This window comes from Mycetomoellerius zeteki, unplaced genomic scaffold (assembly GCF_001594055.1).
Source record: "Mycetomoellerius zeteki isolate Tzet28-1 unplaced genomic scaffold, Tzet1.0 scaffold167, whole genome shotgun sequence".
NCBI lineage: Eukaryota > Metazoa > Arthropoda > Insecta > Hymenoptera > Formicidae > Mycetomoellerius > Mycetomoellerius zeteki.
The window spans coordinates 245,074-272,495 of NW_017256623.1; the positions used below are offsets into that span (position 1 = coordinate 245,074).

The 27,422-nt window shown below is 35.8% G+C and overlaps 3 protein-coding genes across 5 annotated transcripts; 1 reads left to right on the forward strand and 2 right to left on the reverse strand.

Moving 5' to 3' along the window:
- Positions 1-765: 765 nt before the first annotated feature.
- On the reverse strand, positions 766-12,249 carry LOC108721320 (F-box only protein 33). 3 transcript variants are annotated; one of them, XR_001936566.1, is made up of 8 exons: positions 11,749-12,249; positions 10,847-10,941; positions 10,572-10,775; positions 10,084-10,488; positions 9,730-9,978; positions 9,458-9,653; positions 8,313-9,302; positions 766-808 (listed from the first exon to the last, which is right to left on the reverse strand). XR_001936566.1 is itself a non-coding variant. In XM_018445807.1 (7 exons), exons 1-7 carry the CDS (start codon positions 12,178-12,180, stop codon positions 9,171-9,173), a joined length of 1,713 nt encoding a protein of 570 aa, XP_018301309.1. In that variant the 5' UTR covers positions 12,181-12,249; the 3' UTR covers positions 2,586-9,170. The 3 variants fall into 3 exon arrangements, 1 of the variants encoding a protein (XP_018301309.1); XR_001936567.1 differs by lacking the exon at positions 766-808 and having other exon boundaries at positions 2,586-8,546; positions 9,092-9,302; XM_018445807.1 differs by lacking the exon at positions 766-808 and having other exon boundaries at positions 2,586-9,302.
- A 5,495-nt stretch (positions 12,250-17,744) lies between these two features.
- Positions 17,745-20,004, forward strand: LOC108721311 (membrane protein FAM174B). Its single transcript, XM_018445799.1, is given in 4 exon segments — positions 17,745-18,058; positions 18,061-18,341; positions 19,300-19,406; positions 19,780-20,004. Coding segments are annotated over 4 exon segments (582 nt in total). The 5' UTR covers positions 17,745-18,030; the 3' UTR covers positions 19,946-20,004.
- Positions 20,005-20,696: 692 nt separating this feature from the next.
- On the reverse strand, positions 20,697-25,804 carry LOC108721296 (uncharacterized). The gene is made up of 8 exons (XM_018445773.1): positions 25,410-25,804; positions 24,978-25,301; positions 24,497-24,916; positions 24,214-24,423; positions 21,987-22,331; positions 21,536-21,859; positions 21,055-21,471; positions 20,697-20,981 (listed from the first exon to the last, which is right to left on the reverse strand). Exons 1-8 carry the CDS (start codon positions 25,728-25,730, stop codon positions 20,763-20,765), a joined length of 2,580 nt encoding a protein of 859 aa, XP_018301275.1. The 5' UTR covers positions 25,731-25,804; the 3' UTR covers positions 20,697-20,762.
- Between the last annotated feature and the right edge of the window lie 1,618 nt (positions 25,805-27,422).

Sequence of the window (27,422 nt, forward strand, 5' to 3'; positions counted from 1 at the left end):
TACAACTAATTACATACTCCTATATTCGGTGCATTAACCGTGATTTAACGCAGTAATAACAATACATAATCATTTTTTTACAAGTATTAGCACGATAAAAAATTCCTTCATACATACTTTGTTCTACTCCATCAAATAGTAAAAAATATATATGAAACAAAAACGAGAAAGCTTTTTATCATTCTAATATCTTAACTTATTTATTTTATGACATTCCAATTTACAAAAACAAACCTTTGTTTTTGTCAAATAGATTATGAAGAATAATTGATATATAAAAATTAAGATAATCAGATTTTGAAAAAGCTCGCTTGTAAAAAATGTATTTATTGCGGATAATGGATGAATAATTAAATCGGGTTAAGTCTTATATATCTAAACAAAGATTCGTGTGAATTTGGTATTGTTGCTAGGACGTTAAGTCGATTTTTATCCGAAGGAATAAATGGAGTATGTTTATTGTTAATTTAATAATGCATAACGGCACATAAAAAAATTAAAACGCAACGACGAGCGTCTCGACGATCGTTAAATCGACCGATAGAATATATATTATACACTGCTTGAAAATAATTGGGAGGTTTCTGCTTTAAACGAACAGCTTAAACATCAGTTTATTAAAAGAGCTAAAAAAATATCGTGTATTTATATAAATATATTTATTAAAAAACAAGATAATTAATTCTTTATGGAACAAATTTTTCAAAAAGTGTAACAGCATCACATGTTAAAGATATGAAAAATATCGTGAATCATTGAATTTCCTTCAATCATTGATGGTTTCTATTTTTGGAGGCCCGTAACATTCCTAAATTAAAAAAAAATACTTATTTATTAATTTATATATAATGAGTTTATATATTTTCTATTTTAACAGAACCAACATAAAGGGGCACTTTTGCCAAAAAAGTCATGCTTCAAAAAAATATCTTCATAAAAATAAAAATAAATTTTAATTTTCAGTTCTTATTATTCAACAAAATAATTAACTAAATTAGATTTTAAAGAAAAAGATGTATAATATAACTAATATTTCAATATATATATATCTATATATCGAAGGCTACTTGGCATTCCAAGATTCTAATCTCAAGATTTAAACTTTGTTCTTAAGTAGATATTCATAATCTTTAAAGCTGTTATCGTTCTTTGAGAAAGAATATAAGCCTCCAATTATTTTTGCAGCGTATTGATTTTCATTGTTTCACAGTTAGATGCGATTCGACGCGCGTCGAGGGCGTCGGGAAGTGGCTTGAACTAACATCGATAGTGCTTAGAAAATAATGCACAATTACAACGAGCTCCGTGTTTAATACCGCTGTTATTCGCGGTCTCGAACAGATACAACAACGAGCACGAAAAGGACAGCGAAAAATCAACCGACCTCCCGCGATTCCTCATCGTTGAATTAAGCCGCGCGATTAATTAATCTACGATCGCGAAGCCTCTCTCGTCGGCGCGTTCACGCACACAATATAATACGCATAGAATAGACGAACACGCAACGTACATACATATACATCTTACAATTCGTTATTCTCGCTAAGTGAGACAATTATTCGGTAGTGTACTGACGCGATTACATTGGCAGAGAAAAATATATAGCGCGGTTGGTTCATTCGGATGATGGTCCGACATCACAAGCAACAACGAGTGAGACTTCCAATGCTGATTCGATGCTGATGCCATTTCGATCTCGCATCGACAGCATACGAAAAGGAAACGGGTCTCGCGCTTATCTGCGCGCTGTTCACGCGCTTTGTAAACCCATCTCCTTAATACATAGCGAAACTATGTCTGAACAAGATCTGTCCTCGAAGTAATAAGGACAACTGTTTTAAGGTTCGCTTATGCAGGCTGTTCGAAGGAAAATATATCGATAGTGAGACGATTATTCCGTCTACGAAGGAACTTGGAAGCGACTTTTTCTTTTGAGCGACGACTCGATATTGAGATTTTAATCCGTGGCGAAGATTTGTTCACCATGGAACTTTTCAATTACAATTGGATACAATATCTCGTCACATCGCCAAGGAAAAGCCGATTGCCAGAACGCTCCAAGACTCCAAGAGCCCTTCGCTAATACATCCCCTTTCCTCGACATCCCTTTATTACATCTGCATATGCAACGCGTATCACATATACGAGAAACATGCGACGCAACACATTTACGTTTGATAACATGTCGATTAATTAGCACCGATCGCGATTTTTTTTTCTTCGGCGTTGTTGATCAAACGACGCCAGGTGTAACGAATAACATGTCGAGACGCATCGACGAAGCGCTGCTTTTGCAGACAGGAAAATGTGAAAGCGACGCTAAATCGCGGCGAGCACGCAGTCACCGTCACGGAGAGCGAGCGCGTGACTTTCGCGCAATTCTTCATCACAATGTGTACAATCGGCATCAGCTGCCGACGATGCTAATACTTAACGAAACTAAATGCTACAGAGTCGACAAGAAGTAATTACAGGTATACCTTGGTCCGCTTGGCCGCGTCGCCGTGATTTCGCGTCGTTTCAATTGTGTTCCACCGATGGGGAACAACATTCGCAAAGCAACGCGATCGCTTTTCCTCAATTGCTTTTGTTACGCTTAATAGAGTCCCGTTCTTATTCAACCGTTTAATACCGCGGTGCCACTTTTAAAAAAATTGAGGTCCGGGAAAACCTGTATAAGACAATTCAATCGACGAATTTCAAAAGTGACGAATATCTTCTATATGTGACCGTAATTATTCATCGGTTGAACTCGGCGAGATTCTGTGGTCAGCAATATTTGAGTACTAAGTGGTTTCTACCCTTTTGGATAGATTGTACGTTCCCTGCGCTGAGAAGCTAAAACTGACATTTCCGTGCTAAAAGTGAAATTCTTACTGAAAAAGATTCTTAAAAGTGATAAACCAAATTTTATACCGACAGTATATTATATAATAACGCCAATATATATACTGCACAACGCCCGAATGCCACTTTTGTTTTAAAACGCTTCAAATCTGGAATATACGCTTAGAAATTTCATTAGCGACAAGAATCGATTTAGCACGTTTCTTAGTCAGTTTGTATCGCAGGCGAGTGTTCAAGAATTCACTTCGATGACGGCGTATCTAACGAAGATTATCGTCGTACAAATTCTTTTACATCGCTCTTGCTTGGTTTAATACCCTTTCAAATAATACGCGAGAGACCATCTTCTTTCGTCGCGCACAATTCTTCGATCTCTCGCGGATCATGCATCACGCAATACAAATCGCAGTGACGAACGTGATACTGTGCTTCGATGCTCTGAATCATTCACCATTACATGCTACGCTTTCTTTTCGATTTAACTCTCTATTGCCCTGTGCCACGTCATATACTGGTTTTATTATCTTCCTCCTTCGTGTTCCTTTTTTTTTTGTCAATAATTCTAACTTCAAGTTCCAACATGGGAATTCGTTTCCAAGCTTTACGTTTTCAAAAGCACAGATTTATTTTAATTTATTGTGCCACATGCTTTCCTTTGAATCCTGAGAGAGACGACTTGGGCGATAGAGAGCTAAAAGTCCCATGCATTCGGGACGGATGTGCATTCGAATGACCACCCCATGCTCGATGGCATTATATGTTTGCGCACGCTACAACTAGGACATTGTAAGATCCGTTCGTAACTATAAACGAATATTATATATAGCGACAAAATATATACGTGGGACCGTAAAAGCCCTTTGTGAAAGATTCCGGAAACCTTCAGGCTCGATTGCGCGACGGTACAAACTTCTGTTCTCGCTTACATAGCTCGTTGCTTACATCTAACGCTGTTTGTGTAACTCTTACGTTTGATATCGATAGAGGAATGCGCGTGTCTGGCGATCCTGTTTCCGTCCCAATGGGCTAAGATCATTTGTTACGAACGGAACGCGATGATCGCAGACGTCGCGACGACAGGTACAAGTCAATCGGAAACGTACGAGCCGTGTGTTTCGAAAATAACGCAAGTCGCATTTTCAGTTCAGATAAGATCGGTCGACCTAATCGAAGACGATCTACGGAAACTCATAGGCATAGTTACACTAAGTTCGTTTGTGCCTCTTAGAATTAACAAGATCGTCATTTTTTTTTAGGAAATTAAGTTAATAGTCTATCGAACACGCTCTTGGCAATTATCAAAACAAGACACGCACAACTCGTACAAGATCAAATCTGCTTCCGATCGATAATACGCAATAACTTGGCGGCTTCTCCCGGATCCGATTTTCTCGACGATTCGCACTGCCTGTCCGATCTTCCTCGCGACACTACATCACGCTCATTCCCGTCGACTGGAATGGATTACATGTACTCGTACTTGATTAAATTATGACGACGTTATACTCGTGCCATGTCCGAAAGTATTGGAAAGCGCCGAAAACGAATCAACGAATGAACGAACGAGCGAGTGAACAAATCTACGTCGAACTGAATGCTCCCTTTCTTGTTCGTGCACGGGTGTGTGTGTATTCGTATGCCGGCCCTCTCTTCGTTCTAACGCTTAAACTGTGTAAAGTATTTTTTTTTAGGAACTTATAATACTACTCGTGGCCGCCGACTGACCCGACGGCGACTGTTTCGTTCGCGCGGGTTCAACAAAATGCGTCTACGTGTCGCGTGTCCGTGTCAAAATCAAACTATATACATACATATACATACTCCGGCTATACCCCGATAATCTTGTGCGATCTTGCTTTCAGTCGACGATAACTTAACGCTCTTTTTTCCCTTTTCTCTCTTTCTTTATTATAATTTATCTAAATGCGCGCGCGCTTCGCCATCAGCGGCTGATTATAATCGAAGGAGGAACGCTAGCCGCTGCAGCGTAAAGATTCTCTAGCTGGGGTGAGTCGAGAAGACCAACGTTGTTCATTCAGAAGTCGACGGAGCGGTCGCGCGTGTCCCCGATCCTCGCTTCTCATCGTGGAATGTCGTAGACGGAGCAAACAAGAAAACTCTTCGCGCTGGCCGTGATTCCGCTTTAGAGCCATGGTACTTGTACGTCGTTAAATGACGAGGATCATGCGGGAAATATACACTGCACTGTATACCAGACTTCCGATAAGAGTACCACAGCTCCTCCACGGGACGCGCACGCCTGATCGCTCCAGCTCTGGCCGAGAAGAAAAAAAGAAAAATAAACGTGCAAACCCACGTAAAAGCGCACGATTGAGCTGATCGGGTCGTTGTCGTCGTCGTCTGCTAGTTAGACCGGGCTATCTTGTCGAAAGACAGTCTCTCTCTTTCTCTCTCTCTCTCTCTCTCTTTCACTTTCACTCTCTCTTTTACTCTCATTTTTCTTTCGATCTGTTGCTACTAATCGATCATATGCACGACAAACTCTTCTTCGGAGCGTCAGGATCACTGGACTCCCTTTTAAGTCTCGAAGAAATCGCTGATCTTACGCGTACGAGTTTCATCAACGCCCGCGCGTGGACTTCCGGTCCTCCACAGCCCTCTCTTTCTTTCTTTTCTCCTGATTTTGTTTCCCCTACTTTCTACCGACACTCGCCGATCTTCATCCACTCTCGAACACGCTTGTAAGATTTTCTACTTTATCACAGATGTTTTATTCTCGATTTTATAACGCCCTGCCTATGCCTACAGCTCACTCGGTAACAATCAATCAGGGATCCTAGTATCGTGTTTCCCCCGTGTTGTTCGCATACTGTGCATGATTACGCTTTCGACATACATTTCCCGTGTTAATTTCTCTATCTCTCTGTCTCTCCCTGTGTTTTGTATAGTCAACACGTTACAATCACAGCTCTCGTCTCGCCATTAATGTGCAAGAAGACACGATCACACGCTAAGGCCTGCCTTAGTACAAAAATATACATTCGCTTCTTAAAAAATAGATCTTAGCATTCTGTACTGGCTAGCGTTCGTTTGATATTTTACAGTATTTTGATTCTTGGCAGGCTGCTTTAAGGGTTTAGTTTATAATATCGGCTTCTGTAACGAGAACCGCCGTCGAGTGAGCTCTCTCAGGGCTTATTCCGATCTAAACGCTAGCTTGTGCACCATCCCTTTGTTATTTATTTCGCTTTCGCGACGCGCATATTCATAAATACGTTCGCATCCGCTCGATCGCAACGGCGAAGCGATTTAGACCAGGCCGAGGTGGAAAGCAACGTGGAAGGAAAGCCGCGTCTAAAGCGCAGTGGAGAAAACACCGTGAGGAAAGACGGTTATCGCGTTCAATTCGGAACGGCGACAATTTTTCTTTTTTTTTTTTTTTGACCGGATGTGCTTTCCGCGTTCTGCCTCCTCTTATGAATATGGCAACGCGCGGCGGCAGCGTGCAGCCCGCTCGACTTGTATACACCTCCCTCGGCAGGTTCAGTCTTATGCTTGTGATTTTGTCGTTATCATGCTAGCGACACATAGTGGTTACATAGTTGCGTTGTGCCCGCGTCGAGCGGCTGCACGACCGCCTTTCTACACACGATATTACTTTATTACAGAGGACTCGCAGAGATGGTACTATCATATCACTTGATTTGTTTCTACGAATCGCGGATATCTTGTTATTCAAAACGCGCGATATCATCACGCTCCGCGCTCTCGAATAATTTTCTTATCGTTCTTCCTTTATTCGCACGCTATTAAATTTGTTCTTGCATAATTGTCGCATGGTTTTTATTCTCACACTTTACTCTTGCTTTCTCTCGTTCTCTCTCTCTTTCTCTCGCTCATTTATCACACTCACGCTGGGCACCGCGTCCCCGAATATAGTTTTTCTTTCTTTTTTTCTTCACGCGAAATTTTCGTTCGTTTGAAAGAAAAACGAGAAGAAACGTAAAATTACTTGGTAAAGTCTTTGTTCCGTCCGCGTGGTATCGACGGTCAGCGGACGAGCTTTAGTCGACTACGCTCGCGTTCGTACGGTATAATAGTTACGACTTTTGGAAACCCCTCGGTCGGCTCCTCTCGTTTCGCGTTAGACTTCTCCCCTTTCTTTCATCTGATGTAAAAATATACACGCGCGGAATACGAAATGAAAGGGCACGAGCGTGATATACCTTAAGTTGATAGCCGTGATCCTGGTGAACGTGGGCGCGTGTGCACATGGCGTACCGCACATTCACGAGGACGGCGGCCGTTTCTAAGGTGTTTAATCTGGTTATCTTTCTATGGTGGATGTCGCGTGACAGATTTTCTCAGTGAATTTACCCTTATCCGCGACTCAGGTACATATTAAGGCCCGTTCATCTTGTATAACAGCTGGTCGTATGTCGAAAAGAAACGCTTTTTCTCCACCTCGTATATTTTCATCTCCTCCCTCCTTTTGTGCTTCCCTTATCTCTCCCTTCTTCCTTGTATATTTTTTTTTCGCACGCATCTCCGCGTCGTTCGCGCGTGTATCCAGTGTCTCGAACGCATGGAGAGATATATGTACAGAAACCACATATAAAAAATCAATATTAATACACGTGTGACTATAAGTTACGATACACGATAATGTAATATAATTATACAAGGGCTCGAAAAAAGTAAAGAACCTCTCGGAATAGTAAACTGTGTGTATATACGGCATATACGGTTGCATTTTGGTATTTTATCTTTGTTACGAATAGCGCTCTCTCTCTCTCTCTCTCTCTCTCTTTCTCTCTCTTTTTCTCTTTTTCTCTCTCGCTTCCTTTCTCTCTTTTAAACACGCTCTCAGAATCGTCACTGTTAATCGCACGACAGAAATAGATGCGCGCTGCGTCCGGATGTTAACGTGTTTAAAGTTCGACAGATAATACAGTTATACATACATATACATACATATACGATTAGCGGTTAATAACTCCGATTTTACAGATATACCTACATTCGTGTATGTTCGTCATCAGCGGTCGCTAAGAGCACGATGAGTATAGACGGTTATACATATATTTGCGTTACTCGTTCAATCGCTACTCATTATCACCTATCGAAAGTTATACATAGACAGGTGTGGATATATATCAAGCGATCTTTATCTTTTTCGTTTTGTTTTCGCTCGCAACTGCGTTCTATGTACTTCATCGAGCGGACCGCGCGCTTTCCAGTACGCGCTATGTTAACATTTGTACAAAAGCGTCCGATTGGTCTTGGTATTAAAAATAACCTCGGATCGCTGTATTGACTTCGTGCTCTCTTTCTACTTTCTCTTTGTCTTCAAGACTCTTTATGCTCCCGCACCGCTCATTTCGACGAACTCTTCGCGAAGTCTTACTAGATATTTACTCTCGCACGTCATGCTCTTGGCGCTCGCTATCACCTAACTTCCCAGAGAATTGGAAAAATATGTTGTTAAACGCATTTCTACTTACATACGTTTATGGAATTTTGTTATTCTTTCCAGTGGAAGATCACGAGATCCGAACCTCTCTCTTTCTCTTTTTCTCTCTCCTACGTGTTGCACACTTTCTCTTTTTCTGCTGGACAAGTCGTTCGTATCCTTGCTCCAGCTCCGCTCTTTGCATAATACATCTCTTACAAGATTCACAACAGTCTTCTTACGTTGCGATCTTGTTCTCAGCTACGTCGTTCTAATGTGCCGCTCTCTTTGACCAGAATAATAAATGTTATATAAAATGTATTCTGGCTTCTTCTGGCAATATGACTTAATAGGCGAGAGGGACGATATACATTTACATATCGCACTTAATATAGTAATGTACGTTCGTGATCACACTCCTAACGTCACTTTGTCAACATCAAAGCGCGACTCATGGTTTTCCATAAGAAGAAAACTATAGTGCATATAAATCACTGGAAAGATCGTCTCTTAGTTGAAGAGATCATCTCATTGTTTGCAAATGTGTTGTAATTTGCATCAGATATATCATCAACAAGTCAAAAGTAGATCTAGTTTGACTACAATTTATCACATTCATATATAATAACCGATAGAAGTATTGTAAACGAGGAGAAAGTTATGTGTGCGTTTATCTCTCTTTATCTCTCACACATTGCATCCAGAATTCCCAACTCGGAAAATGATAACGCTATTGACAACGAGATTTCGAACTTATAGTGCATATTCGATGTTTCGCCCTCGTTAAAAAAATCTTGTAGAAGAATAAAAGATATAATTTGATAACATTACTTCTGAGAATGTTGGTGGCCCAGAGATGGTTTTTGGACAATCACACTGTATAGAGATTTTCCTTGGCGTCTGTCGAGAATTATTTCTGATCACTGAGAACCAACGGTATAATCACTTCTCTACTATCGCCGTTGAAAGGATCTAATATCACCTTTGGCAAATCTGAATCATTCAAGGGCCTCCAATGTGGACCCATTATATCTCGAATTTCCTAAATGTTAAAACATTTAATATTTTTAAGGTTACTCGGTTTCGCAATCGTTAGTTTTTTAATCGTAAATGTCTAATTTCTTACACAGAAGATAGAAAATATAGAAGGCAGAAAAAATACAGGAAACATTTGCCAAAATTTTTTTGTATACTCACACGTCTGATATTTTCAGCTTCGAGCCACAATTCAATTTCAGATGTGATATCACTTTTTGCAAATACCAATGATTTAAGAGTGTTGCCTCTGAGACGCGCGATGGCCAACAGATTCTCTTGATAATATTTATGACCCAGGAACATCATCTTCATAAGTTTATTACACTTCCATGCCACTAACACCAAAGGATCTGGACTATAATGAAATTATATACAAATTATACTCTCTCATCAGAAAATATATTAAGTCAAAGTATAGAGAATTTTCTTACCCATGTGGATCATTTGGATCAAATGTAGATGGTATACTTTGCTTGTAATCTATCGAATCTATCCATGTCAATGATTTTAACGTATGTGAATACCACATTGATAATCGATGTAACGCACTGATATTAATGTTTTCACAGAATAGAACTTGTAAGTGTGTCAGTGGCATAGCAGGACATAATATGTCAGTATCCAAAACCTTGACGCCGGCATAAGAATGTATAAGATTGAGCCTTAATTCACAATGTGGACTGCAAATAAATAAATATTTAGGTACGTCTTTTTTTAGTTACCTATTCTTGTAAACGATCAAAATAATTTTAAATATGACTAGTGTGACAATTACAGTAACTCACTTTTTTTGAACAAACATTCTCCAAGCCATATTTGTTGTTCCTGAATAATCCGGTTTCCAGCCATGTATATGAATCACAAGTCTCTGCATACATCCATTATCTAACGCTTCCAACAAAGTATCACTGACATACTCATAATCTAAAGTTAAGATAGACAATCTGATAAACGAATTAAAAATAGTGTTATCAAATTCAAAGAAGTCATAATAGTCAGGATCGTCCTTGATAGATGCCAGACTGAGGTGTGTTAAATGTTTGGAGTGATGAAGACGGAGAGGTTCCACAATTGCAGATAAATTCATAATCAACTCTTCCCTGCACCCTAGACTTAGGGCTTCCAGGCAATTAGAAGTCTCAATAATATTTATCACACATCTTACTAATGATGGAGAACTTTTGTAATTACTAAAATGCAAACAATCCAACTTTATTATTTATTTATTAAATGTAATAAGAAAGTTGATTTGTACACTAACTAAGATTAATACCTGTCATCCTCGTTGTCAAAAGGAGAATCACAAGTATTATTATTACTATAGAATTCCAAGAACAATTTTCTCAATTGTCTATTGTGACTTAATTTCTTCAAGAGCCTATACGTTTCTCCTATGCAATTGATCTTTCTAGATCTAGATTTAGCCCAACGAATCGTAGCTTCGTGTACACTCAGAGCAAAACGATTTGCCAAGAATCTATAACAAACATGCTATGTGTACCGTACAACACTTAATGAATCTGCAAACAGATGGTAAGTCTTACGAACCGAGCCCACAAAACGCTGTCCTCATCTCTGAACACAAAAGTGATTTTTTTCCAGAAGTTTGGATGAAACAAGGTGCATCTCCAATTCTTGCACACCTATGAAAATTGAATAGCAAGTCCAATGAACAAATTTTATATTAATTAAGCATAAATTTTTATGAATAATTATATAAATATTAATCAATGTTTACATTAGGCCTATTCTTTTTAGCTGAATTTCTTGCACGATTCATCTTTTTCTCACGATATTGGAGTAAAACAGAGAAAAAATGGACTATGCGAGTCTAGCTAAAAAGAATAAGCCCACTGATTATAAATAAAAAACAAGCCTATAGATGTAATAAAGATAACACATAGAACTGTCCAACAATCATTTTTACTACATTTGTGGTATAAAATATTTACAGAAGTTAACTTGACAATTTTTCATATCGCTAAAGATCTAATCTCTATCATGTTGACAAAGTTTATCGCTATAAATGATCGTTGGCATTTCAGTATCAATATACCCAATATACCGTTTTGTTACTCGATACAATAATGTAGAAAGGAGTATAAATAAAGAGTAGCGATTCCCTTTCTCCTCGCACATACATATATATGATAACGTTCGTAAACTTTTACCCATGCAAATAACGGTTGAGCAAGCGTATGTCAGACGAGAAGTAGATAGTGGATTCTCATTAGTATACATTCCGTCGCATAAGAAATATTCTTGCAAATGATGCGACAGCTTTATCAGCCACACAATGTCAGGTCAGTTTACAACGCAAACGATCGTGAAGAAAAGGAAAACAAGAGACAAGGCTCACGTACACAGACAGACAAACAGACACACGTATGCATACACACACTCTCTCTCTCTCTCTCTCTCTCTCTCTCTCTCTCTCACATTCCATATACCTGGGAGGCTCTTATTCTGGTCTCGTGCGACAAATACGAGAATATCTCCTGCAAAATAACGGTGGGCAGGTTGTCCCAGGACGGGCCGTGGTCCTCTTGCGCCATTTCTGACGTACGGCACGCAGCAGACATGCAGGACGAACAGCTGTTCGTCGCGCACAGCATAGACAGCTGTCCCTCGCACTTCCTCGACGTTGCCATCTCCTCCGTCGTGTTCGCGTCCCCGTTTCCCGACGCCGTCGCGACGGCGCCGCTTGTCGCCGCTCGGAACTTCTCCAATCGTACATCGGACGTGTCGTCGCAGGCGCGCATCATGTTCAGCCAGCCGATCGGCCAGAATCGCGAGCCATCCGTCGCTACGCCGTTCGACCTGTCGGCGATCGCAGCCGCGGGCGCGCCGTTCACAGCCGAGACGGGCATGTATATATACATATATTATATGTACGCGAGCCGATGTGTGCACGCACCGAACTCGCGATCGCGACTTCCTCGCAAACGCGAACTCACTCCCGTAGAGGCCGTAGAATCGTGCGCTTGCCCCAACGCCCCCAACACCCCCCAACCAGCCCCAACCGCCGCCGTGCCGCAGCCGCGGCGGCCTCTCCTGGCACTCCTGGTAATCCTGGCTCTCTCCGTCTCTCACCGACCGCGCGTCTGCTCGTATCATGGATGTGTATGTATATACACGTAGCAGGGTCGGATTCGCGCGTCGATTCGCCCACGGGTCAATGTCAATTTCCACCACTTGCGAGGAAACTCGCGAGAAAGACCTCTGTCAAGCTAGTGGGATCAAATGGGCAGAATCGAAAAAGACCTTTTGAACTATTTAGTGCTCATTTTGTGCTAATTTGTGCTACAATAACAATTTTGTACCATATGTCATTTAAAAGAAACGTGTGGCGCTGCTAGCTTAACATCAAGCTAGCAGGACCACAAGAAAAAAGAAAAAAAGAAAAATTAAATTAAATTTCAATAGTACTCTGATTTTGTGCTAATTTGTGCTAATTTGTTATCAGAAAGAAACGAAGCGTTTCAGAATTTCAGATGATTTACAATTCTTATATATAAATACATTAATATCTTATCTAAAATATTTTACAAAATATATAAATATCTTATTTGCGATAGACGACACGGAAAAAGAATTCGAAACCAAAATCTCTTTGCGGAGTTCGATACATATCGTTTAACAAAGAAACCGTTCACAAAATCGGGATCATATCTACATATAAAGATCAGAACGTTTTATCTTTGTGGGAGGAAATTATATACATAATCTGTAAAAATATTGGATGCAACTACACACAATTATGCGAGACTGTCCAAAAACGCGTTGACAAGAGGAAGAATACAAGGCAGAAGCTGAAGTTATCTGATAAATCGATATATCAATGATTTAATACTTACCTTACTTTTCGCTAGTAGATAACAAATCTGATGTATATTTTGAGATCGTTATTGAAAATATATAAGCATGGTGGAAAAAAATAACACCTTTATTTCTGTGTAAGATATTATTGATATATTGATTTATCAGGTAATTCCAGCTTTTCTACTTCGTATTCTTCCTCATGTCATCATGTTTTGGTATCAGCAATTTTTATTTTTATTTTTTAGTAAATGTCTGAAGCAATTATCTTGAAGATAATGTCTATAAGACGTTATAAATCGGGACATAAGACATCTTAAATATGTTTTTCAGGTAGCGCCAAAAAATATCTCACGAATTTTAAGACGTCTTTATAATGTCTTATATATAAGACGTCTCAATGTTTTCTTGGCAGACACACACATTTCCAGATGATACGCTTATCAGCGAACAATAACTGAATTTTTTTCGCAGCACTTTGTTATAGACGCACGTAAAATAGCTATTTTAAAAAAGTAAAAGAGCTGTTTTCAAATCCCAAAATGAATACTTTCGGCGACTGTTGATGTTTTGACTTATATTTTACTTGAAAGAATTGAGTCTTTTCTAAAGAAATAATACTCGAGTCTGTCAAAAGGTAGAAAGAAATGATTTTACGGAAATCCTTTAACAATAAATAGAAAACCGTCCTACTAAGAAAATGTGCATCGTGTGCCGCTGACTTTTAGACTATATATTAATTTAGAGTTTAGACTTTTTTTACAATGTTATACATTAATAAACACTAGAATTACTAAGTAGTTATACATTAATAAACACTAGAATTACTAAGTAGTATTTATTAATATACAGTCTACAGAAAAGCTTCAATTAATATACAATCCAAATAACTATTATATAATATTACTATAATTATTAAAAAATTGTTAAAAGATTTCGTTTAGGGTTCTATTTTTTTTAGTATAAATTTCATTCTTAGAAAGTTTACAAAAGAGCTTATCAAGAGCTTATCACACCTAGATTTGACTTCGATTAAAAATAATGACGAGATATCGTCAACGATAGTAATTTATTTACGTTAGCGATCATCAATGAGATCACGTTATTAACGATTAACTCGATAACTATTAATTATCGTGAGGTTTTTTTAAAAAAAAGAAGAAAGAATCGAGCATAATGTAAATAAAAGATAATATTATGAACGAGAATTGACATACGTTCTGAAAGTCTACTTTGCGCAGAAGATGTAATTCAGAATCGCGATTGGGAAAAAAGGTGACTTCAATCAAATTTCGATTAACCGGCGATTAATTCGACAGTAGAATTATTTACTGCAAAATTTTTGAACTATACGATTTACTATTCCTGATCCCTGGTCTTTCTTTTCGTGTATTAAATGTTAATAATTTTTCTATCCACGTTCAACTTCAACTCAAATAATATTCGATTGTTAAAATGATGACAAATAACGCCAGCTTGTTTGTTGAAGATTCAGGTAAGGGAGTTTTTACAATAACGTGAATTCAGATACGATGAACGCTAAAGCTCACGTTATCCTTTTCTTTATTAGTTATTAAGAAGAAGATAATCTGACCTTAGCGTTCATCGTATCTGGATAAACGGTATTGTAAAAACTCTCTATTGTCTTGACTAAGAAATATCGGGCCAAATTTTACCATGTGTGAATTGTACGAAAATAAGTTAACAAATATATTTCTTCCATGTATATAACAATAAATTATAATTACAGTGATATTAGTAGCTATTTGAGTTGTATATTAATTTAGACTTTTTTTAGACTATATATTAATAAATACAGTAGTATTTATTAGTTGTAGTATTAATAAATTTATTAATAAATTTATTAATATTAATATTCATTTATTAATATTAATACTAATATTATAATAAATACTACAGTTAAACTGAGGAAGACTAATTGTAAATCGAAACGTTTTTTATTTTGTATGGTTAAGATAATTAATTAAGCTAGAAAATGATAATGAAAAATCGATTTATTCGTCATCGATCTCTATTTGTTTATAATTGATATTTAACAAAAAGAGATCGAACGGAAACAAAATTATGTACTATACATTTGTTAACTAAGTTAGAAGATAATAATGATCTATTTGACTTCGATCTCCATTTGTTTATAATTTAATATTTAACTAAAGGAGATCGGATGCAAACGAAACTGCATGCTGGTATTTGTTAATACAAAATGCGTGATATCAGTACAAACTTACCTTTTTAAAAAAAGGTAAAAAAAGGCGATAGGAATATACGTATTTCTCGAATAGAATCTAAGTGATACGTTACGTAACTTTTTATTATTTCAACCCAAGTAATAGTAGTTTTAATTCTTCTTCAAAGATATTCTTATTGAAGATCCTCTTATTCCAATCCAAGTAATGGCAGCTTTAATTCTCTGTCAAAAATTATTTATTCCTCGAAAAAAGCTATTGTATCAAATTAAAATTAAAATTTAAAACCTAGATACAATCTTAACTAACCAAGCTAAATTCTATCAAATTAAAAAGTAGAACCCAAGTGATACTATCTATATTATTTACTTAATTCTAATTATACGTGTGATTTGTATAAAAGATTTGATATCAACAACTGGCGCCAAGTTAAATTCCACAAAATTTTATATATATCATTCGTGTATAAAAGATTTGATATCAATACTAATTGGCGTCAGTTAAATCCCATACTAATCATACTAAATAAAATAAAGGATATAATACACAAGTGGTACTATCTTTAACTTTTGTACAATGAAACCTAATAAGTATACATCTTTGTATTCTTATTGAAGGATCTTCCTATTCCGATCCAAATGACTTTAATTCTTCTTATATGAAATTTTTCGGAAATTTTTATATCGCAATTCATTCAAAGACATTTTCCCTTCCAACCAAAGTAATAGTTATTTAATTCTCCTTCAAAACATTATTCAAATTGCTTGTCCATTCAAGTATTACTACAAAAAATTAAAGAAGTAAACATTTGGCGCTGCTAGATCGAATACGAAAAACTGTAAAAACAATTCAAAAATTTTACAGTGTATTAGTTAAAAGTATGTATATTCAAACGGATTTTGCAGTTTTTCAGAGTTATACATAGATATATTGGATTATATTCTTTATTTTATTTGGTATAGTTGGTATGGGATTAACTTGTGTGGCGCTAGTTATTGATATCAAATCTTTTTTACGAATGGTACATATTATTAAAATTAATATTATTCATTTAAGTAAATATAAATAATTTAAGTGGCTATAATAACCATAAACAATGATAATGAAAGAGCATTGAACCACACTCGCACGATTTTAGTGACGAATAATTTTATAATTTAATACATTATTCATTTAAATAATGAATAATACATTATTCATTTAATTTGGTATGGGATTTAACTTGGCACCAATTGTTTATATCAACTCTTTTATACGAATAATACATAAAATTTTGTTGAATTCAACTTGGCGCTAGTTGTTGATATAAAATCTTTTATCCATTAATGATACGTATAATTAGAGTGCTCTTCTTCAATAAGAACATTTTTGAAGAAGAATTAAAACTACATTACTTGTGAATTGAAATAATAAAAAGATTCGTTATTAGAATTGCATCATACAGAACGCATAATTTCTAATAATTTATTGTAAACAATATCAAGCGATACATCGTGTGTTGCTGGTTTTATAATTCGTTCGATATCTCGGTCGTTAATCATTCAAGACGTGTGACACGCGTAGGTACATACACGTGTCACACGTCATATACATATGCGTCTATTCACGGTCGCAAGTCGACGAATTTTTTTATAACGCCTTTTATAGCTTTTAGCGCGAAACGGAGCGCGAGTGGCTACGTTTACACCGTGCATTTAGTCCGCGACCTATACGATAGATGGTTTTGGCTACGTTTACACCGTGCGTTTAGTCCGCGACCTATACAATAGACGTCTTTGTTTAACCTACAGGATAAACAAGGACATCTATTGTATAGGCCGCGGCCTAAATGCACGGTGTAAACGTAGCCCTTGTTTAATTTACAAGATAAACAAGGACACCTATTGTATAGACCGCGGCCTAAATGCACGGTGTAAACGTAGCCATTAGGTCTGATCGCGTTGCATGAAATCCCCAAATATTTTTGCACCTAAAATGAGATAGATATATATTCCTGTAATGTTACTGTAATATTGTATAAACATTAGAAAGTATTATAACAGCATTTACTTTAATTTGTAAAACTGTTACATCTGTTCAGTATAAGTATACGTTTAAAAACTAAAAATGATTATTCAAATTGCACAAAATTAAAAATAATTAATATTTATTAATATTTTAATAATGTTTCAGGAATATTAAAATATAATACCTAGGTTTATTATATAAGTAGACATATAACCTCTATAGAATACTCCTGTAATATTAAAAAAATATTTATGATATTTTCGAAATATTATAATAACATTATTTTAATTTTTTTAATAATATTCATGTAACATTCAAGGAACATTTTGCGCTTATAGGGTTTGGCCTTGAAAAGAGAGAAAGCGAAGATGCCGAATACCAAAAGTGCAAGCAACGCGAACAGACCTATTAACGCACGCGACTCTCCACGACATGTGCGTGTGCGTGTGCGGAGCGTCGCGCGCGCGAAGACGACACGGAACTGTCCGAAGTGTCCGAAGGTCGAAGGACGCATCGCGTCGCAGAACAGCTGGTGCGGGAGGAAGCGTGACGAGGAGGACGGACGTCTGGTTGTGCGCGCCGGGCGGTGAGCAACATGGAGAACGCGTTGGAACGTCGGACTGTCGTGTTGTAAACAGCGAGGAGAAAAGCTATAGTCGCCGCTCCGCCGTTACCGCGCCGTTTAAATGACACGGCACGATGACGCGATCGAAGATCCAGAAGCTCAGGACTTCCTGCTGGCGCAGACGGCAGTCTGCGATGGGATTTTCCGGGAGAAGAGAAACGCGTCGTCGACGAATGTGGACGGGAAGGCAGTTCCTATCGCGTACGATAATGCGGAAACGAAAGAGAAGCTTGGCGATAAGGACAGTCAAAGGAACGCGATCGAGTCGCCCGTTGACGCGAAGAAACCGGCGGCTGACGGCAACAAGACGCACGACATAACCTCGAAACCGCTGCCGTCAGACGTCGCGAATAAAACTGCGCACACCGGGGACACGTCCAGTGAGGTTCGTATCTTTGTTAAGTTCAAGCTGCATCCTCGTTCTCGTATATGGCAACTATAATTTTATTTTTCTTAACATAAATTGAATAACCTCGATTATCTCATAATGCGTGATACGTACATCCGGGAAGATAATCTCGCACAAAAGAAACGAAAAATTATAAAATTTTTCTGTGCGATGATGCTTTAAGAAGAAATATTATTCTGTATTTTTGACCTGTTTTCTCACGTATTTATATAATTTCTATAAAATAAAAGGTGTTTGCGATAAAAGGAGACTTTGGTCTTCATTGATTTGACACTAGCACGTTTCTTATATTTTGAATTTGAAACATCTTTGAGAACAAAAATCGCTTATTTATTTTATTCTATATTTTCATTCTGAATCGAGATTAAAGGCAACTTCTTGCATACGCAATGCTGCGAAAATAAAGGTCAAAAATAGAAAAAATTAATCATTAACTTATTGTGCACTGGAATGATTCTCTTGTATCATTTACTATAATTTATCGATGCTCACGGAAAAAAACCTTAGAATAATTTATATCTCGATTATACTAAGGCAATCGATTCTAATTCTAGTGCATAATTGCAGCATTAATGCTAATAACTAAAATATTAATGGTGGCACACATTAATTATTGGTACATATTTTTATATCAATTAAATATGAATATAAATATATATATTACTTTTTTCCATATTAGTAGATTAATATTAGCAGATATTAGTATTAATGTTTGTTTTACGTCGAATAAATATATTTATGAACTTCGTACACTTTATTTTTATAATTTGGATTGCTAAAATTTTTAGCCAAATATTTTTTAGGAACACCATATGTAAATTTAAATCCTCAAACAGAACTTTACAGATTGCATATATTATATTACTGAATTATATTTTTGTCTTGATTTTATTGTATCCCTATTGTTATTAATTATGGCACTTTGACGGAACAGTCCAGCGAAGGCCATACCTTCAACACAGGTGCTCTTGTACGTGGTTTCTTAGTCTTCGTGGGACTAAGCGTCCTTGTCATGGCCTACATCGTGTTCCGTAGTTTTAGGTACGTTTTAACAGACAACAGTAATGAGCATGAATTGATATGTATTCTCTAAAACTTTCAGGCCCAGTTCCACAACTCACGGTTAACTCTTAACCGAGGTTCAACTTATTCCTCATCTCTTTTTAATTCTTAGAATTGGAAAGAGATGAATAAATTAAACTTCGGTTGACCGAGGTTGACAACCGCGAGTTGTGGAATTGGGCCTCAGAGTGAATTCCTGTAGAATAAGGTATCTTTTAAAGATTGAAAATTGAGTCACTCTTTTTCAAGACTCAATTTTTATTCTTTAGAATGAGATTCCACTTCAAAGAATTTAGATACTTATCTGATATACGATTAATAATTTAATGAGTTTTGTGTTGCTTATCGACAGATTAAGTAAGACACGAGCCCAGTTGGTTCGAAAATACGGTGTCCTCACGCACAGGCAAGACGTCGAGATGCGACCGCTGCCACTGGATGAGGAAGACGATGAAGACACAACTGTTTTTGATGCGAGTAACGTTGTGACGATCAATACTCAACATCAAAACACATAGACGTGTCTCTTAGTGAAAAACACTGTTGCACTATTATATGTCATCCGTGTAATGTTCTCGACATCATGTGATTTTAATAACATCCAACTAACTTTACCTGCGATTCCGTGATGTAGATACACGAAGACTATCATTGCGAGACAGATCAAGGCATTTTTCAACGTCTTAAAAGTTATTTGCTTTGTGCAGCAAGATTATTACCATCAAATATGCATCTGTGATGCACTTATCATTAACGTACTATGCTTGTCAGCAATAGATGTACTTTTCGTAAAAAAAAAACAAGCAAAAAAGAAAAAATACAAAAATTTCTACCAATACTCTCCACCCTGTTAATATTACTATGTGATAACACAAAAGTTTAGATATGTATCGTCTAAGAAGAAAAGTTAAAGGGTGGCTATATCTCTCTACTCTTATACAGATTATATTTTAATTAATCTACGTTGTTATAATTAAAATTATATAAAAAGACATCGATTGTCTATATTTTATTTAATTCTACACATTTTTAATAAAAATTGCGCACGCGTGCGCGCATAAAAGTTAATTGCACATATGTATAAATATAATTTTGAATATATATACCTATATATATATATCTATTGAAAAAATATAAATTACAGTGAAATTTTATCAATAATTAAATATATTGGTAATTGTGTATATATATCTATAATACTATTGCAATATCATATATATATAATGCATAATATATGTTATATATATATATATATGCATTATTGTATTGAAATGATAATCATGCTTTATAATCTTCTATAACGCAAAAAGATGAATTACATATAAATATCTTTTTTCATAAATAACCATTCTCAACTGCGTGAACAATTACGTCTGCTAATCTTTGCCTTCCACTTGATGTTTTAATATTAGATACCGTCCATGCATCAGCAATATTTACTGCCTCATCGCCCTTGATAATAGCATCTAAATCGAATGATTGTGATGGGTCCAATAGACAAAATGGGACAGATTCCAGAGCGAACACTAATCCAAGTATGAAATTTTTTTTCACCTACAATTAATATTGAGTATTAGTATCTATATAATTCTCGTTTAAAATTTTGAACGTAAAATAGATACTTTACATCTTCCAAAAATAAATCCCACGGATAAATCTTTTCTGGTTCAGATCCAAGAGATTTAATGGCGCTGCTCAATTCGGAGTGATAAACTTTTAATATGTCATCATAATACTGATCTCGAAATGGCTTCTGAGTGCAAGAATAAATTAAAAACGATAGATCTGTGGCAGGGCTAGCGCAACGTGCAAGTTGAAAATCCAGTATTAGTGCTTCTTTTTTATCTTGCCCAATGTCTCGGACTAGAAAATTCGGGGCCCAACAGTCACCCGCGGCTATGACAAACGTCGGGGCATCTCCTTCACATAATTCCGTACACTTGTCGTAAAGTGTACCAAATTCATAGGAATTAAATTGCTTTTCAGCTTTACTGTTAGGATATTCCATCATTAACGCATGTTTAGCTATATCCACTAGCTTTTTCTATAACAAAAGATTATACTTTAATAAGAATTATATTGAAAATGCAATGCGTAATGTTACTTACATGAAATCTTTGGTACCAGTTCCAGTTATGATTACCAAAGTAGGTTTCTTTTAAATAGCTTGTTATTTCTACGAATTCTTCTTTTTTTTGGTCTCTGTATGCAAATGAAATTGCGTGAAATTTCGCCAAAGTTTCTAAGATTACTGTACATTCCACCCAGTCGAGGCAGCTTTGCCTGGACGCAGGTCCAAATCCTAGGGGAGAGACGTCTTCCAAGACTATAAAATCATTTTCACCATCCATGTAAGAGGCCAAGTAACGTGGTATGTGCAGCAGATTGTTTTGTCCTCTCTCTGCTAAGAATTTTTCAACCTTGGGGATAATCTATAAAATTGTTTTATATTTATAAACGTTTTATTGTATTATTACTTGATTATATATAACTAATTCATCTTTTTTAAAGATACATGCATTTCTAATTACATAAAAAGAAAGTTTCGTACAGTCTCACCTTTGTATAGAACACGATTTCGTTACTGAAAAAATCTTCGCTCCTGAAAGTCTTTCTCCTACCAACGTTTTTGGGAATTGACTTTACGACGAAATTAACTTGTACTTGTTGCCCGTCCACAATACCGTACAGAATACCCTTGTTAACAGTCGACAGGTAGCTGTCACCCTTGGCAAATCCCTCGCCAAAATTCCAATCCGTCAACTGCATCTTTTTCCCGTTACACGCTTTATGGAGAACGTCTGCCAGCACCTCTTCCGTGAACTTGTCACTCACGTCGCTCAAATTAACATGGTTTTTAGTTTGACTCATGATCGCGATTTCTTCTACTTTCGTATTTATTAATAAATTAATTTAAGAAACTCGACAATACTTTCGAAATACTGAAATCTGATCGAGAATATTAAATACTAGATTTAAATACTGTGTGTGCGATATTGAAATTAATATTTATGTTAATTTAAAGGACTTTAACGCGTCTATATCGATGCACGTGTCGATTAAAATCTACTTTTATAAGATATATTTCGTCAAGAGAATGTAACAAATAGGTAAACAACACTAAAATATTAAGTAAAAGGCTGATGAAGCCGTTGTGGTATTTATACTTATAACGCAATTGTTATCTCGGATGTGATTTATAGTAATTTTTAAGTATTTTTCTTAGATAACTCGATCCCTTCTCTCCTCGTGATAAAAATAGTCTGTAATTCATACATAAAAGCATCTTGTCATTTCGTAATCTTCAACTTTTCTACAGTACAATTTTTGACAGCATGATTAATTTATATGCTCACACTTACATATACACAAGTCTCTTCTCTACGATCCAGTTCTTCTCGCCGAAGGAGAGAGGGGGGGGGGAAAAGAAATGTTTACGTCGGTCGTTCTTCACACGAGTGCAGTCGATCGTAATAAAAAAGACGTCCCGATTGTTGATACTGTAATCGCACTTGAGCAAACCTCGTAGATTCCTCGCGCATGAATCTGCCACGTATGAAACTGTGACGTTACATGGAATTTTCCATTGTAAAGCAGGATCTTATTGAGTTGTATTAAATCAACCAGGCTCGCGTAGAGGGGACGAATTAAATGGTACAAACAGCGGCAAAAGGCTGTAACGGGAAATATGACTGAACTCCAAGAACCGCCCGTCTCTCTCCGTCGACATTCTGAACACTGTAGTAGATAGACTGTAGATCGTGCGCATGTTTCTACCATCGATTTGCATCGCGAAACTGCGCGAAACATAACCTTACGCATTGCTGGAGGAAACGAGAAGATTCTCCGACAGAAAATTTCATTTGGAACAGCTGATAAGAAATAGAGATTGTTACCACATAGACTGCAAAAACCACACTCTCTTTTTTTAACGTTTTGTTTTTCTAAGTGGAAAGTTGGATTAAATAGCAGTTTGCCTTTTATTGACTTTTCTTCCGCTATGATATTGCAAATTTCCTTATGATTATGATTATATACTGATAAGGATGTGCTCCGAACTTTGATAAGTCACGGAATGGTATGCATATATCGCTTACCGTAATGTACGTTATGGAGATTATATAGCGTTTCAGAAAACTTGAAAATTTACAAGACTTTGCCTTGGCAAAGAAAAAGAATAATAAAAAGTTGTAAAAAATATGTTACGTAAACATTGCTTTTGATGTAGTTGCATGCGAGCAACGTGATCCAATTATTATTTTCTTCGTAGTTGATATAACGTTACAGAAATATATAAAAATATTAAGTGTATTCTAAAGAAAATATATTTTTAATCAGAAGGAATAATTATTTAAAGGACGAATAATTAATAGGTAAAAAAAATGTCCTTCCCCCCTGTATAAGAATTTCTTTAGAGAAATTAAAAATATTTCATTTGTTTATAGACATTAGATTTCTATTTGTGTGTCACAAGAAAACTTGAATTATATCCAATAATACATTTGTACCGTTTTAATAAGAACCTCTTTAAAGAAATTAAAAATGTTTCGTGTATTTAGATATGTAGATTGGTTAGTGTATCACAATCCTATAAGCACACAATATTCCTAGAATATTGTATGAATATTATTAACCCTTTTTAATATTCATATAACATTCAAAGAATATTGTGTCTTGTAGAAAGAAAACTTATATTGAATTGTATCGAATAATACGCTTGTTAGTTGTTTTAATTATATTTTACAGCAGATAATGATCTTATAGTAAAGCTTTCTTCGTATTATATATATCCTTTTTCGACAGCGTGAACTATCACATCCGCTAGTCTTTGTCTTCCGCTTGTTGTAAAATAAGAAAATGACATTGCATCACCAATATCTATTTCTTCATCACTCTCAACAGCAGTGTCTATAGTAAATGATTCGGATACATTTATCAGGCATAATGGAATAGCGTCAAGCGAAGCAAAGACACCAAACACAAATTGCTCCTTCACCTGCAATTAATTACACATTAATTATAATATTTTGTCTCCTGAGAAAAATTATCATAAAGCGATCTCTTTTTACCTCTTTCGTGAATAAATCCCATGGATAAAGTTTCTCTGGGTCAGACCCGAGTAATCTGATGGCATTGCTCAACTCGGAGTGATACGTTTTTAACATCTCATCAAAATATTGATCACGAAATGATTTCAGAGTGCAAGCGTAAATTACAAACGACAGGTCTATGACAGGACTTGCGCAACGTGCAAGCTGAAAGTCGAGCATCAATGCTTGCTTTTGATTTTTTCCAACGTCGCGGATTAAAAAGTTTGGACCCCAACAATCACCCTGTACTACGACAGATGTAGGAGCATCTCTTCTATCGCATAGTTCTGTACACTTATTGAAGAGAGCACCAAATTTGTAAGAATTGTATTGTTTCTCAGCTTTGCTGTTGGGATATTCGGTAGCTAATGCGTGTTTAATTAGAACTTGTATCTTTCCCTGTAAAAAGATTCTTTTATTTCAGAAAGAAAACTGATTCTATCATTTCGCTGTTACTTACATGAAATCCTTTGTACCAGTCCCAGTGTTTATGGCCGAAGAAGGTTTCTTTTAAAGAATTTGTCATTTCTGCAAACTCTTCCTTTCTTTGATCTTTGTACGCAAATGAGATCGCGTGAAATTTGGACAATGTCTTCAAGACAGCTGAACATTCTGCCCAATCTAGGCAATTCTGTCGTGAGACGGCACGAAATCCTAAGCAAGAAGCATCTTCTAAAACTAGAAAACCGTTTTCGCTATCCGTGGAGGAGATTATATGACGTGGTATGCATAACAGATCGCTTTGTCCTTTTTCTGCTAGAAAGTTTTCAAATTTGGAAATAATCTGTAAAATAATTAGAGAATGGTTTATTTGATTACACAAATAAATATAATTTTTTTCAAACGAAGATGCACAAGTCTCAGAAAAAAAAATATAAATGTCTAATCTTACCTGCGTATAAAAAGCGATTTCGTTACTGAAAAAGTCTACACATCTGAGAGTCTTTCGTGTTCCAGGATTTTTTGGCATTGACTTTACAACAATATCCGCTTGCACATGTTGCTTTGGATCACTATCGATAATGCCATTCACTTTGCCCTTGTAAACATTTGACAAATAATTATCACCTTTAGCAGATCCCTCGTTAAAACTCCAATCTGTCAATTGCACTTCTTTCCCATTGCATACTTTGGAGAGGATATTTATTAGCACATCTTCTGTGAACTTGTTGTTCACTTCACTTAATGTAACACACTTTTTATTCAAACTCATTTTTTTTCGTTATTATAATTAATTGATACAATTTACTAATATTTTATACGTTAAATATTACACTATCTATTTATAGTAATACGCGAAGGATTATTATAAGTGAATGAATTAACGAATTATGAGCAATCAATGATGAGGTCGCTTTGCTTTATATAACTTATCTTATGCTTTATCAGTTTGATAAAGATATGAAACATTAAGTATAAGTGCACTACATTTCTATGTTATCAAAAACATTATAAAATGTAACTTCCTGGGATAAAGTCCACAAAGTATCTAATTTATTAATTAGCAGATATTTTAATGTGTATTAATGTTTGATTCTAATTAATATCGTTGATTAAATTTTTGTCATTAAAATAAGGGTTATATATTTTTATAGAATATACTTACCAAAATCAAATGTTAATAGATTTCGAAAGAAATCAATGTCGTTATTTGTTGTCTCATGTAGACATCATATGTAAAATATAAAATATATTTTTCAATATATAATATATATAAAATATAATATTAATAAATATTCTTTGAAAATAGAATAACATGATATTTTTCTATGAGGAATTTAAACGAAATGGAGAATGAAAAATGGAAAGAAATGGTACAATAAAACAAAATCATTTAAATATGCATACATAACTAACACATTATATTTATATATTACAATATAAAATTTGTTTATAGGAAACCTAAATTTGGGAACATTTTTGTGTAATGCATGTCAAATTATAAACTCTGATAGCAGTCTTGTAAAATTTATCTAAATTACGCTATCCCAATATAAATTAATAATGTGAACACAATAACCTGTGAAGGTATATTCCAACTAAAATTCATTTTTTATAAAAATGTAAAAATCAGAAGTATGTTTTACGTACATCTGCTGCATCTAGAATGACTAAAATCGCATTCGAAAGTAAGACAAACGTAAGACTTCGCAAAAAAGCTTTTATTTACATTTGTTCCGTTTCGTTTAGCGCCTAGGTAAATTTATAATTGCAATAAAATCCCACACAAATCGATCGCGCACTCACACTGATCACTTGTTGTGGAATGTTTCACATAATAAATACAGCTTCTGACATAAATTAAAATACAAGTCTTGCATCTTTTTTATACAACCAAGAAATGTATAAATTCCAATATCTCGAATAGAATCCAATCGGATTCCATCGTAACAGTAGATTCACTCACGACGAGCCCGTATACCTTATTTACAATGTCCATATATAAACATATACATTGCGACCTATCAATATACGAAGTGAAAGGTAAAAAGTACTATTTTGTACCTTAGAATCTGAGAAACAAAATAAAATGCTGGCCTGTGTGTGTGTGACATTAAATCGCACTTATGTCATCTATTCTAAATCGGTAATAGTATTTTTTTTTACGTCTTCCTTATTCTCCTTCGATTTATTAAATGTAAACCTGTTGACATTAGTCGCGTCTTGCCTAACTTAATGGCTAAACTTAACGTAACCCGCAATTTTCTTAATCTAGTCTTAGCCGCTAACTAAATCGTACAATTGGACTGAGTGATAAATTATCATCGACTGTACAAACATCGCTTTCAGCTTGACACAATCATATCCTAATCTCGGAATACCTGAATGAGAATCGTAATTGTTTTCCCCAGTTGAGTGTTTGGACCTCGCGTACAATTTTTTTGTAAAAAATATACTTCCTGCT

What these genes read in the sequence shown, in the direction of transcription:
- LOC108721320 (XM_018445807.1), bottom strand. Translation starts at nt 12,180, where the DNA reads ATGTATATATACATGCCCGTCTCGGCTGTGAACGGCGCGCCCGCGGCT. An exon ending in GATCCAAATGATCCACATGG is followed by an intron (nt 9,654 to 9,729) that starts GTAAGAAAATTC and finishes ATTTCATTATAG; the next exon opens with TCCAGATCCTTTGGTGTTAG. An exon ending in AAGCTGAAAATATCAGACGT is followed by an intron (nt 9,303 to 9,457) that starts GTGAGTATACAA and finishes TTTAACATTTAG; the next exon opens with GAAATTCGAGATATAATGGG.
- LOC108721296 (XM_018445773.1), bottom strand. Translation starts at nt 25,730, where the DNA reads ATGAGTTTGAATAAAAAGTGTGTTACATTAAGTGAAGTGAACAACAAG. An exon ending in AAATCGTGTTCTATACAAAG is followed by an intron (nt 21,860 to 21,986) that starts GTGAGACTGTAC and finishes ACAATTTTATAG; the next exon opens with ATTATCCCCAAGGTTGAAAA. An exon ending in ACTGGTACCAAAGATTTCAT is followed by an intron (nt 21,472 to 21,535) that starts GTAAGTAACATT and finishes CTTTTGTTATAG; the next exon opens with AAAAAGCTAGTGGATATAGC.